The following is a 16,464-nucleotide window of genomic DNA, read 5'->3' as shown; positions in this document are numbered from 1 at the left end:
GTAGCCAAGAGGACTTTTTATCAGGTTCGCCTGATTCGCCAGTTGCATCCCTTTCTGGATCGGGACTCGTTATGCACGGTCACTCACGCCCTTGTCACCTCACGCCTGGATTATTGTAATGCTCTCTACATGGGGCTCCCCTTGAGAAGCACCCGAAGGCTCCAACTGGTCCAGAATGCGGCCGCGCGGGTGGTGATGAGAGCAATGTGGCGCTCTCATGTAACCCCCCTCCTGCGCGAGCTGCACTGGCTCCCAGTGGTCTTCCGGGTGCGCTTCAAGGTTTTGGTTACTATCTTTAGAGCGCTCCATGGCTCAGGACCAGGGTACTTACGAGACCGCCTCCTGCCACCAATAGCCTCTCACCGACCAGTTCGCTCCCATAGAGAGGACTCCTCAGGGTGCCGTCGGCCAAACAATGTCGACTGACGGCCCCCAGGGGGAGAGCCTTTTCTGTGGGGGCACCTACCATCTGGAATGGGCTTCCCCCGGAGTTACGAAACATCCAAGACTTACGCATATTCCGCCGTGCCCTGAAAACATTTCTATTCCAACAAGCTGGTCTGGCCTAACTCTCCCTTTTTAATTGGCTTTTAAACTGGCTTTTAAATTGGGTTTTAAATCTCTTTAGATAAATTTGGATGTTTTTAATCTTTGAGCCTAAATTACTTAATCTGTTTCTTAATAGTTTTTAACTTCTATATGTATTTGTATTTATTATGGCTGTTCACCGCCCTGAGTCCTTCGGGAGTAGGGCAGTATACAAATATGAAAAATAAATAAATAAATAAATAAATACAAACCTGAATGGATTACTGAAGGTTATTCTGTCTGTAGTTGTTTTCATGGTGATATCTATTTCACTTGTATTCTCTTCCATATCTCCTTTGATATTTTTTCTCTAAATAGAATGTACAATTGACAAATTTACAGAGTTGATTTTTTAATATCCATTTCTTTACAGAACACAGGATTTACACAGAGTTCTAAATATTTGGGAGAGTTTTTCAATGACAACTATTCCCTGCTTATAAAAATAGTATGTGAAAGCACATCATATAGATAGTCCTACAATAACTACAATTGAGCCCAGAATTTCTGTTGCTAAGCAAGACAGTTGTTAGATGAGGTTGGCCCCATTTTATAACCTTTTTTTGCCACAGCTAAGGAAATCAATGCAGTTGTTAAGTAAAATCCTGGTGTTATAAGCAAATTTGACTTCACCCATTGACTTTTCTTGTCAGAAACCAGCTGCAAAGGTTACAAATGGTAATCACATGACATAGGGACAGTGCAACTGTCATAAATGCAAGCCAGTTGCCTGAATTTTGATCACTTGACCATGGGGATGCTGCTGCAGTTGTGTTAAAACTGGTCATAAAATTCTTTTTCTGTGCCACCGTAACTTCAAATGGTCACTAAATGAACGGTTGTAAATTGAGGACTATCTGTATTACTAGTATTACATTCTAAAATAACAAATTTGGTCTTACTAAAGGGATATTTCTACACTCGGCATATATTTTTTTTTCCTAATGAGGTAAGTACCAACTTTTAAGCTTCTTCACCCCACTTTCTGTAAGCAAGAGGGAGATTGCTATATTTTGCTATACATTTTGCTATATTGTATATATACAGTCTTGACACAAGCTGCTACAGTAGGCCCTGCTTCCTCATACTACAGTAATTTAATGGCAGATATTTGCCTCAAATTTGCCTCAAATCCTGTCATTCAAGGCAAAATTGATTCGGTTTCTTCCTTTGGGCAAAGACAACCAATGCTGCCACTAACTATAACCATAACTGAGCTCTCCCTGAATAAGTCACTTAATTCAGTTACCTAAATCACTTAAGTTAATTCACACAAAACTAGAGAAGTCAGGAGTAATGCTGTTCCAGATTCTGCCACAAGGGAATAAAGAATAAGCAAACTAGATATACATGTTCGGAAACAGATCATTGCAAAAACTGGCAAGCTTTTAGACCTGAACCTTGACGTGGAACAATCCAAGGCAACCTTCCGTAACTGGCTGGATATCCGGGATCCAATACTACTACGGGAGAACACCGGGTCAGAGGAGGCTTTCCATTCCTTGACCATTTATTACAGAAATACTAACGCAGATTCATACTCCTATAGCATTTTAGCTAGGACTGTTTAATAATGTAATTTAGCAATTTAGCTTTTCTCTTGGACCAACGTAACTTTTTCTCCAGAAGCCTCAATAATAATAAATTAAAATGGGTTTTATTGATTTGGTTGCAAGCTACAAATCAAATATCGGGAAAGTCGCACAGGATTTCCCGTTGCCATTACTGAATCAGTGCCCAATTCTGTCAGCTCGGAACAATGCTTTACCACCACTGACTGGCGTACACGTTTACATCTATAGACCAATACAATGTACTGGGAAAGACTACTTTCTTCCCCACCGCCCTTTACGCGGATTGATCAGGTGACGGCAACGAATCAAGAACCGACGCGTAAGGATTCAATGGTGGTGATGGGGCATCGATTCAAGCATGCGCAGGGTGTGCGCCCAGTAGGCCCAGCCTGAGGCGGCGAGAGGCGCCGAACAGCGGACGGAGATAATCGAGGGTCGCGACGGCTAGTGAGACCCAAAGTGCGTCCAGGAAGCGCGTCTAGAGTACTGTTTCGTGAGAACCGGGACAAGGCCCTTTTCTGGCTCAATCATACGGAATGGAGATGAGGGGTTGCTTGGGAATAATAAAGCCGGAGCGGTGTGGGGGGGGGGTTGTTGTGGCTGATAGCGAGAGATCTGAGGGCAGTGATTTTGCGCAGCATCTCCTAGGGAGAGGGGGAAGGCCTGCTACCGAAGAGAAGAGGAGGAGGGAGTGAGACGAGGTTGTGGGTTGAGGGAGGGGAGGCGAAGTATTTGCGCGCGCACGTTAGAGCAAGTGAGAGGTCCAAGGGGCTGCTGGGATAACAACGGCAGCAGCCGCACGCGCGGTGCTTGAGTTCCAAAGCTGCTCGCGCACGTTGTCTTCTTGCAACGGCAGATGTCGTGGGTTTGACACTCCTTCCCCCTCCCCCCCCGTTACCGCTGCGGGTCGGTCGCTAGCGAGAAAGGGGTGTTCAGCAAAGACGAGTTGGCCCATGACGTGGAAGCAGAGCTTGAATACTGAGGTGGTGTAGTAGTTTGTACCAATTCCTACTGTAGGAGGACAGTAGACAGCTTAAAAACTGTCCAATTGCACTATAGAGGATAGTCTGATTTGCATCATCCTTCTGGGATTTTTTTTCATCTCAAAATAGTACATATGACGGAGTACTGAAGAAAAAAAAATTTTCCACTTGCTATTTCGAAAAATACTTTAAGGGTACTACAGTATCTACTGTGAATAGCAACAAAGTTCAAACCGGAGATATCCCACAAAACATGTCAATCAAGTTGACTGTTTTTACCCTGTTGCAGGCAGATGTTTTTATATATAAAAAATCAGGGAGTTTTTTTGGCTTGATCCATAGAGTAGTTGCTGTCATTCTTTTTTCAAACTTCCTGAATTTTTTTTCTTTTTACATGACAGGTATTTCAAGATGACGCAGTTCCTGCCCCCAAATTTGTTAGCACTATTTGCGCCCCGTGATCCTATACCCTATCTGCCTCCTTTAGAAAAATTGCCCCATGAGAAACATCATAATCAGCCATACAGTGGTATTGCTCCCTACATCCGTGAGTTTGAGGTAAGTCCAGTAATATTGGTCTTTTTGACTACCTTTGGCTTGTTGTTATTGGAATATTGGCTAATGCTTGTGGGGTCAGAATGACTGCTGTGGCAATTACTTCCTCAGCATCTTGTCTTTTAATTAAATATTCAGAGTTCTTATAAAAGTGCTTCTCTTTTAGGACCCACGTGATGCTCCCCCACCAACTCGTGCAGAGACACGGGAGGAACGGATGGAACGGAAGGTATGTACAGCACACAGTTAAATGTGAGGTATATCAATATTTGCTCTGATCCAAGTTCTGAAAATAGAATTAAGTAGAAGGATGTTGAACAGTTAAACCTTGAAGGATTCAGTTATCTTTCATGAGAATAGACTGAAAAACAAGATAAGCATTCCATATGTTTTCTTGGTCCTTTCATTGCAGAGGCGAGAGAAGATTGAACGCCGACAGCAGGAGGTTGAAAGTGAATTAAAGATGTGTAAGTAAGACACAGTAGAAAGTTATTAAAAGGAATACATACTTTTTATTATTAACTTAAAGCTAATAGCAGTCCCTTTAATTAAAGATGAGACCTGGCACTTGTGAAAAAAAGATAAGTAGAAGTATATTTTTCTCATTTTTTCCTCTAATTTGATTCATTATCTTTTCATTTAGGGGATCCACATAACGATCCCAATGCTCAAGGAGATGCCTTCAAGACACTTTTTGTGGCCAGAGTTGTAAGTTATTTCTTTTTCCTTCTATCAGTGCCTGGATTAAAATACATATAAACAACTTGCTGCTTTTGCACTCTTGGTGATCTTCGGAGTTCCAAATATCGTTACTCAATTGCAATTACTAGATTGCAGTACCATGCAATCTAGCTGATAGCTTGTCGGGAAATGGGGAAAGGTCAGTTGGTTTGTCACTATTTGGAAACCAATCCAGCTGAGATTGATCAAGGACAGGATAGGTTTAATCTTACCATTTCCCCAATTCCATTCCCAAATTTGTCAACTTTCCAAGAAAAAAATTGGTAGTGGTGGGGCAAGTAATTTCTGGGGTGAAGAGGGGCTTCTTTCTATTCCAGTTGGTAGAAAATATAATGCTGAGGTTTGCCATGCATTGTTTATTGTATAAACTGACAGTGTTGTTCACAAGAGCTATTGAGGTACCAGATGAATTAGTTAGCTTCTTTAATAATCCTAGACAGGTATCTTTGGTTTTCCATAAATTTTATCTCTGCCCTTCCTACTTATTTTCCAGAATTACGATACAACAGAGTCCAAATTGAGGCGGGAGTTTGAAGTCTATGGGCCCATCAAAAGAGTGAGTAATTTAGATCAGTCCTCCGGAAGACACATATCTTCACAATGGAAAAAAGAGGGGGTGTCCTATGTTCTGAGCATCTTTTGTACTCATAGTCTAGGTTAAGATAATATTCCTGTTTACCATCTAACATTCCTGTTTTTGGTCTCTTAAGAGAAGGAATTTGTTTTCTTTTCATATGGCAGTTTTCATATAAAAATATAAAGGAATTTCTGAAGAAATGTAAAGTAAGGAGATACAGTATAGTTTTTGGGTTCTTATCTCAAAAATCTAAAATTTGCAAAGGCAATACCAGCTGAAGTTTCAGACAACATAAGCAAAACTAAGGAAAGGGAAGCAACTACCAAAGAGCCTTGGTCTAAGGCACCCTGTTATTAAGCTGGTTATTAAGACCAGCTGCCTGCAATTACTGCAGGTTCAAATCTCGCCAAGGCTCAAGATTGACTCAACCTTCCATCCTTTCTAAGGTAGGTAAATTGAGGACCCAGTTATGGGGGCAATAAGCTGACTTTGTATAAATATACAAAAGGATGAAGGCTATTGCTGAGCACATTGTAAGCCGCCCTGAGTCTCCGGAGAAGGGCGGCATATAAATCAAATAAAAAAAATAAAAAACCAATGATCATAAGGAATCTTCCAGTGGAAATACCCAGATAAATCAGAATAATAATAATAAACAAGAATAGCTTACCCAGATAAATCAGAATAATAATAAGAAGAAGGGAGGAGGAGGAGGAGGAGGAGGAGGAGGAGGAGGAGGAGAAGAAGAAGAAGAAGAAGAAGAAGAAGAAGAAGAAGAAGAAGAAGAAGAAAAGAAGAAGAAGAAGAAGAAGACAAAACCGAGTTGCTAAATTAGTTCACTGGTCATTATGTAAAAAATATGACTTTCCTCTATCAAAAAAGGCATGGGAACATAAAGTGGAAAAGGTTATAGAAAATGAGAAGATGAAGATCTTGTGGGACTTTCGAATACAGACGGATCGTCACTTGGAACACAACACACCAGATATCACAGTTGTCGAAAACCGAAACGTAAAATATATTGACATCGCGGTACCAGGAGATGCCAGAGTCGAAGAAAAAGAACTGGAAAAAATCATGAAATATCGTGACCTGGCCATCGAAACTACAAGGCTATGGATGAAACATGTAACAGTGATACCCATTGTCATTGGAGCACTTGGTACCATGTCTAAGAATTTTATAACATACATCAGAAAATTGCAGCTTCCTGCAATAACACCAGCAGAACTGCAAAAAACTGCACTACTTGGAACATCATACATCTTAAGAAGATACTTCGTTGATACCTAGGATGCTGGCAGCAACCCGTATCAACCATTAGCACCAGTCAATGGTATTTGTGATCCATTTTTGAATTTTGTTGACTGAGTTTCATTTTTAATGAATAAAAGAATAATAATAATAATATAGCATAAAAGGGAATGCTGTTCTTTTTTCCAGCATTATCTGGTAATCTCTGAAGTGATGGGATTCTTCAAAGTGGTATTTTTTTGGAACACAAATGGAGATTATTAGGAGGTCTCAGACAGGGATATAAAGCTTCAGGTTCAATGGGTGGATTTTTTTAAATGTTTGTGCATGGCTGAGAAGCAAAATTGGGTGTGAGTTGTGTGTATATACAGACACAAACACACAGAAGACATTTAAAGTAATCAGTTTGCCTCTATTAATATCTTCAGACCCTTAAAAACATTTTGTAGCACTTTGCTGTGGCAGAACTCTGCAAAACTGTCGAAATGTAAATAATAAATATATAAGAAGTAAAAGATGATGGAAAACTGGTAAAATTTTCAGTGAACCACTTGAAAATTGACCTTCAATATGACCTTCATGTTGAAAGAAAGACTGCTGTCATATGGTCTTCATTGAGCTTATATGTCTGCTTAATTATTCCTTTCTAGATCTACATGGTATACAATAAGCATTCCGGCAAGCCACGTGGCTACGCCTTCATTGAATATGAACATGAACGTGACATGCACTGTAAGTCCTTTTATGGGATGATTTAAACCTTTTCTATATAAATACTTTAAACTAAATTATTATAAAAGCATGTGTTTTTTTAAACATTGTTAACTATTTTAAGCCCTTAAGTTATTTGAGGGCCTGGGTTTCCCCCAACAGGTAAGTACAAAGTGGGGGAGCCTAGTTTGGTTTGGCGAGCACCCAAGTTCCGTTAATGTCATTCAGATAGTATTTCAAGGGATCTTTATGAACAAATCAACAAAGTAATCTAAAAGGAAGGAAGGAAGTTTTATCCCCTTCTCAACAGATTTCATAATTCTTGGATGATACTATATTAGATCTTTCTTGTTGTAGGTAAGCTATTTTTCTTGGAAGCATCCCTTTAATTCTTTATCTAGTTTTGGAAAAATAAAATTAACGTAGCTGGGGTGCCGCAAATTTGTTTGCTAAAGTAACAGGCAACAGTTCCTCTCCTTATCTTCTAAATTCCTATGTATTTGGGATGGATAAGGGTGGGCAACTAGTCATGTCAACATCTTCTGGGACAGTCTAGAGTTACTGCTTGCATTATGGTCCCAGGAAAAGTTGCCCCTGCGTTCTGAACTGTTGCCCATTCTTTTATGTTTTTTTTTAATTTTTAAAGAGAGAGAATGAATGCTATGAAGAAGTTCTTCTTCTGAAGCAAGTGTAACTTTGACCTGAAGTTGTGTTTTGAAAAGATGCTTTTGTTGAGAGGCTGTTGTGAGCGGGTTGTATTAATTCTGTGTTCTTATTGTCACTGCAGCCACCTTTCTGATGGCTATTGCCACTGCTGGCTTGCAGCTGATCCTTATGCTTCCCCTTTACAACATCTCATTGTATGGTTGGTATAAGGGTTTGTATAATTGGTAAGAACCTCAGTACCCAACACACTTCTATACACAAGCCAGGTCAAAGGCAGATGCTAGATAATATGGTTGAGATGGGGGTGGAGGGAAGGAAGGAATCTATTTCTCTTTTGGTTTTGTACAACTCTCTTGCTGAATAGAAAGAGAAAAAGAAATAGGTTCCTCATGGTTAATGTTAGTTATACATTGTTCAGCCTGGATTAAAAGAAGAGGGAGGGAACAACAGGGCCAGCCATTTCTAGCACAACTCAAATATCCTGAGTGAATCCTCCCTTCTTAAGTCACACATGTGCCATTTTATACTCTTTATAATCTATAGATTATAGATTGTAGACTATAGATTGGAGAGAGAAATAGGCAGAATCTGTTTCAAAGGAATCAAAATGCTTTTTTTGTGTGTGACATGAAACTGGTAGAGTAACAGATATATTTCATATTGCCTAATCCAAAATAAATATTTCTTCTTAATCACAAATTCTAATTGGATTGTATCCATGTTAAACTAGGTAAATCCATAGTTTGCCATGCCATCCAAAGTTCTGATGTAAGGTTCACAAAATAAACAGAGTTCCTATCTGACTGAGTTAGTGTATCTTGGGAAAAAACAGACAAAACTAAAATGTTGCTAATTACTCCAAAGCACATAAAATATCTGTCTAATTTAACATTAATTACCTGGTCATTAAAAGTCACTGAGGGTGTATCTTCATAGAAAGAAATAGCAGCATTTGCACAATTTCTATAGTGCTTTCTTGATTAACATAAATATTTTGTTGTCTACTTGCACAAAACAAAAATCTGTAATGCTGTCATTTTAAAAACAAGGCAAACTGGAGTTTGTGCATCTTGCTGTTAATTTTACTATTCTCGTAGAAACACTAATTACCTGGGAGGAATGACTAATATAGCTGGGTTTGAAGGGCAGAGATGAATTTAAATGGAAGTTGGCAGTCATCTATGAGTCTTTATTTGTATACTGTATGATATCTAGCTTGAGTGAACATGTTCCTAGAATCTATTTTTGAGTTAAAGTTGCGTTTAAATAATGAAAACATTCTTTTCAGTTGCTAGATTATTTGCATATGAGATAATAGAAGATCTAGTTGCATATTTTAGCATTTGAATTCTCTATTCAGAAAATTCATTATCTCTCTATGCAGATATTTTTTAGAGTAGATACAACATATTTTTTGGTTAAACTTGGGATAGATAAACTCAAAAAGTCATAAAATACACAGATCAGCTAATATGTGTTTCTTAGGAGGGAGTGCATATTTTTGCATGCAATTTACAGTTGATTTGAAGCAGTACTGAGGATATTTGAGTTATGCTTTTAGTTAGTAAATTAATGGGCAATTGTACTTTTAGTCTAACTTGGGGCACAAAGCTAAGTAAGTGGAATTTCTTTAGCTACCCCCTGGTATGGCTTGTCAAGGCCATAATGAACCTTTAAGCGGGACATGGTTGGGATGTCTGCCTCAACAGAGATTCAAACTCATTGTTCCCTTAAATAAGGGTTTCCACATGAAAGCAGGCAACTATACCACTGTTGCTGGGTTCCTGGATAATGGTAGAGAGGGCATTTCAGACACAACACACATTTCTTGCTGTTTTTTCTTGTATCTTTTTTTCTGTCTGGCTTCTTTAGCTTAGCTCTTTTAATTGTGTAGCATTCCGAGCTTTCCATTCTGCCTGAAGGAGGCTACAGCTAGGAATGTTAAGAAAGCTCATGGCTAATATTCAGGACTTATTTGGCCTCCCTGAATTTGTAGTTGTAAGGGTGTCTTCTGTTAGAGATATTCAGTCACTGGAATTGGGATTTTAAAATGTAGGAATTAAATGCGGCCATTATCAGCTTAACTTTTCCAAATCAAAACTGTATCTAGAAATGACTTTCCCAGCCTTATTAAGTCTTCTGGATATATAAGATTACAATTCTTATTATTCCCAGAGTATTCTCTTTGGGAATTATTCTAGTCCCTATTGTTAGGAACTATTTGGAAAGACTGACCAAAGCAAAGACAAGACAAAATGATGAACTCTTTACTGACAAACATTCTTCATCTTAGTTTTGTATTAAGATACTATTGAGTTGTTAAGATAAACAGTCCCAACTTTATCTATGAAAATTAGTTGCTGGCCCCTGAATCCAGGAAAAAATTATAAATTTTATCCTCGAGTTCCCCCCCCCCCCCGGGCACGCGCACACATACCAAACTATTTGTGATTTCAATATTGAGCTGTAAATCATGGTTGATCAGTTTACATTGGTCCCTTGAGGGACTATCTAAAAATTAAGTCCTCATGGATCCTTTCAATTCTATAGTTTTCCTTATTCAGACCAGATAACCAACTGGGGTAATTCTGAAAAATATGTAAACTGTCATGTAACAATCTTCCTCAAAAGATCATGTACTTCTTGCATATTTATTTGTTTTCATAAAATATGCCTTCCAATAAAACACATGAAAGAAGTGGAAATCAAATGTCTTTTCCCTTGTTATTTCTCCCCCTTGATGCTTACATATAAGCATATGGAAATTGGAAGAATTACAAGAATTTCTCTTTTGAGGATGAGATTTAAAAGTGAATGTTCCATCTCATCTTTTGGAAATCAGGTGGCTGATAATTTGAGGTTCCAATTTGGTATTCAGAACCTTAGAATTATAAATTTACTGTCATTAGTAGAATGTAAGGGCTTTGAAAATAACTTTTCAGGCCTAATTGTATATAAATCAGAATAGTTCCTCATTAGTTGCCCCCTTCATTCCACTTAGTATTGTTCATATCCCATCAGAAGTCTTTGAAGCTCTGAAAAAAATCAGAGGAGGTTTTTATGATAGGCCTGTTCTGCTTTATGTAAAATGTTCTAGAAGGTAAGATTCAGTACAGAGGGTGGTTTCAGGTAAGCATGCTGCAATTCTTCTTGCCTCGGAATGACCTCTTCATTGGAAAAGGCCCAGCTTCGTCTCCTTTCTACAATAAAATGGTGGTGAATTAGTGATTCTGGTCTATTGGCTTCCTTATCTGGAGAGGAGCCATGAACTTTGTTTGCAACAGATGATGGTGTGTCATCGTGTCCAACATCAAACTTGACTGACTGATTCTCAGCCTGATGAGTGTCTTCAAAATGCAGAATGACCTCTTAATTATGGGAAACAGTTTGGTGATGACAATTCAGTCAAGTTCCATATTTCAAAATTCTCTTTTTTTAATGGTGGAGGGAGGATGGCAGATTGTTGGGAAATTGATTTCTCATCAAAGCTTGTCTGAGTAAACTAGACAAGGTGAAAATGTTCTCGGGTAAGATGTTAGAGTTAGTATTTATTTTCATAAAGGATTTTGTCCAAAACTATTAGTTTTTCAACATTTTTCTGAAGTAATATTTTTTCTGACTGTATGCTAGAATCCATTTCTTTGAGAATTGCCATCCCCCAAGAGGAAATGGGGAAAAGCATTTCTGCATTGTTTCTATGTGAACACTTCAGAGGAGAAAAAATTCTTTGTATTTCATTTATATGTCCCATGAGTTCATTTTCCTTCAGTATGTGTATAACTTTGCAAACTCTATTACTTTTAAAAATTTGTGAGTTTTTAAACCCAACCACAAATATTTCCCTTGCAATTTTGTATAAACACTTTTCTTTCTAGTCTCAGACATTTTAATTAAGCCATTACATTTTAATAAATATCCCCCACCAAAAAAAAAAAAAAAGTTAATGAATCATTATGGTTATTTCTCAAGGCTACAAGTAGTTTGGTAGCCAAACATTATTGATACATTTTCTTAATCATCTGAAGTTGAAAGCTATTTTTTTTCCTTAAAAGGAAATATTTCTGAAATGTCTAGGTTGGATATTTAACTTTATCTAGCACCTAATTGTGTGGCTTCTGTCGTACTTACAATTCATTGCCACATATAAATGGCTTCTGTAGGTTTGGAGCTGTAGGGTGAGACTCCCAAGGCTTGTGAGGACCCCTAAAGGATGAAATGTGCCTAAGCTCTTAAAAGATTTTATCTAGTTGGGGAAATGAATTGAGAATGGGGGAGTTGGGCAGGGGTTGGCAGGGGTGGGGATCTGAGTGTCCGACTTCTGCTGCTGAGACAGGTAAGGCAGGGAAGGTCGGCTCAGCAGCTAAAATGCAAAACCCAAAATACCGCCCCAGCCGGGGGCGCCCGGGAAGGGGGGAGCTGCGCCTCGGGCCCCAGCGCTAGCAGCCCGATGCAGTGAGTTTGAGGAGTTAAAAGTTGCAATGGTTTTGTAAGTAGTTTCTCCAGGTAAATGCTTTTATTTCCTTATTACATATTAGCTGTTCTCGCCCTACCCTTCCTTTAGCAAGTTGCTTCAGAATATTTCCCTTCCCTAAAAAATAAGAGATTTGCAACTGGGTGATAGTGACAAGGGTGGTATAGAAGGATAAAGTGGGTTGGATCTCTTAAGGGAGGGTACCAGCCAGTTCCTGTAGAGGATTCTTACTCTAATTCTTTGGTGCATATTTTTTTCCAGTCAAACCTTCCACTACCTCTGTAACAGAAGAAAAATATATTTCCCTTTTCACTTCCCCTTTTCCTTAAGCTATTGTTTAGTTATTGTTGTTCTGTTAACCACAGAAGCTCTCGCTTTGAGTGAGTGATTTGGCCTAGGTTTTTTGGGACTGGCTGGTTGGGGATACTATTAAAAGAACAGTAGATCCTGGCCCACCCTAAAGTGAGCTGGAAGGATTGGATGAAGGAATTGTTTTTACCCAGACTTTTTTCCTCTGGGCAAATGATGAATGTAATGTGAATGTCTTGACTGCTCAATAACATTTCCTTTTTTTGCAGCAGTAGAGTGGGGTGAGGGCTTGCGTTATGGGATGGAACTGGGCTTGCTCCACAATCTGAAGGATTTATAGCTGTTGTGGCCAGTTTACTCTTGAAATATGCTCTCTGCTTCCATTATTCTGCAGTAATATAGATTTTGTTCCCAGCAAGCACTCTATTTAGGTGTCCTCCTAGAAACTTTAGGCAAAATCTCCCAAAGCAGGTGTGGAGCAATCCCTTATCCAAGGAATCTGGAGCCATAGGAGCTACCTCTCCAAATCCTTTTCATATGATTAGTTTTGGGGGAGGGTGGGCTTGTTTATGTGCATTGTAGATAATGGCAATTCCATTTGCCCTTCCCTTTCCCCTGGATATTCCTCCTAATCTATTGCAGCGGCATACAAGCACGCCGATGGGAAAAAAATTGATGGCAGGCGAGTGCTGGTGGATGTAGAGAGAGGACGGACGGTGAAGGGATGGCGCCCACGTAGACTTGGTAAGCATATGGAAAAGCATTACATCAAAAACATATGCAGTCTTAATTGGTTCCAAATGCCATCTTTTTAAAATTCTAAAAAATATATTGGAATACTGTGTGTAGTTCAGCCTCCCACATTAAGTTGTTCATATTTACTAAAGGTGGAGCAAGTCTAGAAAATGGTAAATAAAGTTCAGTACAATGCAGGGCAAGGAAATTAGTATTTTTTTTTCTAAAAAGAAAACTTGAATAGCATTATCAACAGATTCAACCCAAGTAAATGATGTAGCCTAAATAGGCTTTTTTTAAGCTATATTAAGATACTTTGTGATGCTTTCAGACAACATTAAGCCATAGTTTGGACTATGCTTTGTTGAATAAATTGTAATACTCTGGGTTTTACTTACTCCAAGCCATGAGTGGGCTGGCACTTCATAGTAAGCAAAACCAAACTTTTTTATGGCTTACCATTAAATATTAATCATTATTAACAAAATATTATTTTCCTCTTGATTCTTCTGCATTAAATAGGATTCCCTTTTCTTAACTTTTTCTCCTGCTTCCAAGATGACTTATATTATTGTATATATAATTCAGATGCTTTGAGTAGGTTAAATTTGAATTTCTGATAAGGCTGTTTTCACAAAATGTCTAAATTAAACTAAACTGAGTAAGGACTCCTGCATGAAAATATGTTTTCTACTAATTCTATCAAATTTTAACGAGGTCAGCTTCCAAAAAGAGAATACAACTGGAAACAACTTATATGTTCTTTTCATATGTAGGTGGCGGTCTCGGTGGTACTCGACGGGGAGGTGCTGACGTAAATATAAGACATTCAGGTCGAGATGACACTTCTCGGTATGATGAACGGTAAGTCAGAATGTATTGGGATAAAATAGGATGGTGTTTCTGCCATCATTCCTGATCTTAAGAGTGTTAACTGTTTCCTTGTGAAAGCAACAGAAGAAAAACCAATCTATTTGGTGTAGTGGTTAAGGTACCAGATTAGAAAACAGGAAAATTGCATTCTAATCCCACCATAGGCATGAAAGCTGGCTGGATGACTAGGCCAATCACTCTCAATCAATCAATCAATTATCTGTTGGCTGTTCACCGCCCCGAGTCCTTCGGGAGAAGGGCGGTATATAAATCAATCAGTCTATATCTTAAAGTTGTTGTGGGGAAAATAGAAGGAAAGTATTAGGTATGTTCACCGCCTGGAGTTATTTATAAAAATAATAAAAGCAAGATAAAAAATTGAATAACTGATAATTGCTCTTTTTCAAAATCTTATGTAATTCCAGCTGCATGTTAAGAAGGTCCACAAAGCTGATAGTGAGAAGGAATCATCTGATATTTAAAATTTGAAGATTCTTAATTGAAGCAGAAAGTCTTTTATTTGGTTAAAAAAAATACATCATTTACAAATTACATAGATAGTATTTTTTAAGGTTAGGGTTAGCTTTACTTTTTCTTAATGAAGAAACTAGGTTGTATTGCTGATATTGTGGGCTCAGCCTGATAGCTTTTTTATTATACGTGGCTGATGGCTTATTTTACCTTGGTTCTCTCAGGGATAGGGACCGTGAACGTGAACGTGATCGCCGAGACCGCAGCCGAGACCGGGACAAGGAGCGGGAACGCCGTCGCAGCAGATCCCGGGAACGCAGGAGGCGAACACGGAGCCGAGAGAAAGAGGAGCGGAAACGCAGCCGGGAACGGAGCAAGGATAAAGACCGTGAACGCAAACGTCGAAGTCGTTCTAGAGATCGCAAACGAGATCGGGACCGGGACAGAGAAAAGAAGGAGGAAGTGCCAGAAGTGGGAGAGGCCCAGCCTGATGAGGCTGCTCTTGGCGAGATAGGGGTAGATGGGGTAGAGGCGAAGCCTGAAGGGGAAGAGAAAGGGAGAGAGAGGGAGAGGGATAGGGAGAGAGAGAGGGACCGCCGACGTGGTCATCGTGACAAAGACAGAGACAGGGATCGTGATAGAGAGCGCCGTCGTGAAAGGGATCGAGATAGAGACCGTGATCGCGAGCACAAGCGTGAGAGGGCTGAGCGGGGTGGAGAAAAACGGGAGGAGAGGGGACAGGACAATGGGATGGGAGGAGCATTGGAGGAAACCAGTCAGGATATGTTCCTGGACCAAGAATCCATACAATCAGCTGATGGCTACTTATCTACTGAAAATGGATACATAATGGAGCCCCCGCTGGAATGATGAATGGAGACTCTTCCTTGTCCAGCTAGGTGAGGCTCTGCTTCTCAGGCTGCTAGCCAATGAGGCCCTGTCAACCAGTTGAGGTAACTTGATTTTAACTGGTTTTGTTTAGAAGGGTAAGTGTTTCAGGTCTGTTTGTCCCATTCCATTTCTTCTTAACATGTACTTTCCACCAATCCCTTGTGTATTTGGATATTTTTGTTTAAACAAGAATAAAGTGTTAAAATGTTTTCTTCTTCATGTGCAATGTATATGATATTGGGATAATAGCAGAGGTGCTTTGCTGATTCTCGATTACTAGTAAGTGGGAGATCTGTTAGAGATATTTAGTTACATGCCAAACTGCTGTTGAAAATACTAATAATCAGTGATCCAGGGTTTTGCTTGTGGTGCTTTGGGAGAGAGGGAGGTTGGAGCAGGAAGCAGCAAGTAAAAAAGCATCAAAAGGTAATGAAAAAGTTCAATTGTGTGCCGTTACTACCTGGGAGCAGAAAGACCAAGTGCTATAAATAGAGTTCAAGTCTTTGTTCTCTTATCAATAGAGAACAACTTTGTGGTTTTAGCAAACTTCAACAAGATGCACTGAGATCAGCCTGGTTTACCTGCATTTGACTGATGTGGGAAATGACACTAAAGGGAATATTTAGTCGAAATTACATTTATACAGAGAAGAGAGAATAATTTCAAAGTGAGCAATACAATTGGAAGGTTGCACCTCACAATTTAAGCACATTTTTAGAGCTTATTTTATCTAATTCTGCATTTTAAAACCTATTTTACCTTGCTCAATCTAAATACTTAGGAAAGGATTGCACAAGAAATTAGGATATTAAATACTTATTTTCAGTTACTGGGCATGGTTCACTATGCTTTTGGCATGTAAGATTTTGCGTTGTATCGCTGTGTTTTCAATCACATGGTTGAAGTCACAAAGCCTAAAAGCTTGTTTTTTAATTATGAAATGAAAGATTCTACAGGGAACAAAACTGCACTAAACACCTTACTGAATATAAAATGCCTTTGAGTCAATCTTGACTCCTGGGTACTATGAGCAAGAACACTTAGCATTTTGGCAATGTTTTTTGG

General features: G+C 39.1%; 1 protein-coding gene across 4 annotated transcripts; it reads left to right on the top strand.

Annotated features, from left to right (window-relative positions):
• Positions 1 to 2,523: 2,523 nt before the first annotated feature.
• On the top strand, positions 2,524 to 15,608 carry SNRNP70 (small nuclear ribonucleoprotein U1 subunit 70). Of its 4 annotated transcripts, none has more exons than XM_034415339.3 (10): positions 2,524 to 2,621; positions 3,547 to 3,703; positions 3,867 to 3,929; positions 4,113 to 4,167; positions 4,344 to 4,408; positions 4,935 to 4,997; positions 6,923 to 7,004; positions 13,072 to 13,173; positions 13,941 to 14,028; positions 14,733 to 15,608. In XM_034415339.3, the coding sequence occupies exons 2-10, from the start codon at positions 3,557 to 3,559 to the stop codon at positions 15,376 to 15,378; spliced, it is 1,311 nt and encodes a 436-aa protein (XP_034271230.1). In that variant the 5' UTR covers positions 2,524 to 2,621; positions 3,547 to 3,556; the 3' UTR covers positions 15,379 to 15,608. The 4 variants fall into 4 exon arrangements, with proteins under 4 accessions (XP_034271230.1, XP_087748132.1, XP_087748131.1 ...); XM_087892006.1 differs by having other exon boundaries at positions 2,524 to 2,645; XM_087892005.1 differs by having other exon boundaries at positions 2,524 to 2,655.
• The last annotated feature ends 856 nt before the right edge of the window (positions 15,609 to 16,464 follow it).

This window comes from Pantherophis guttatus, chromosome 4 (assembly GCF_059756535.1).
Source record: "Pantherophis guttatus breed Tessera chromosome 4, ASM5975653v1, whole genome shotgun sequence".
NCBI lineage: Eukaryota > Metazoa > Chordata > Lepidosauria > Squamata > Colubridae > Pantherophis > Pantherophis guttatus.
This window is presented reverse-complemented; position numbering and strand designations above follow the sequence as displayed.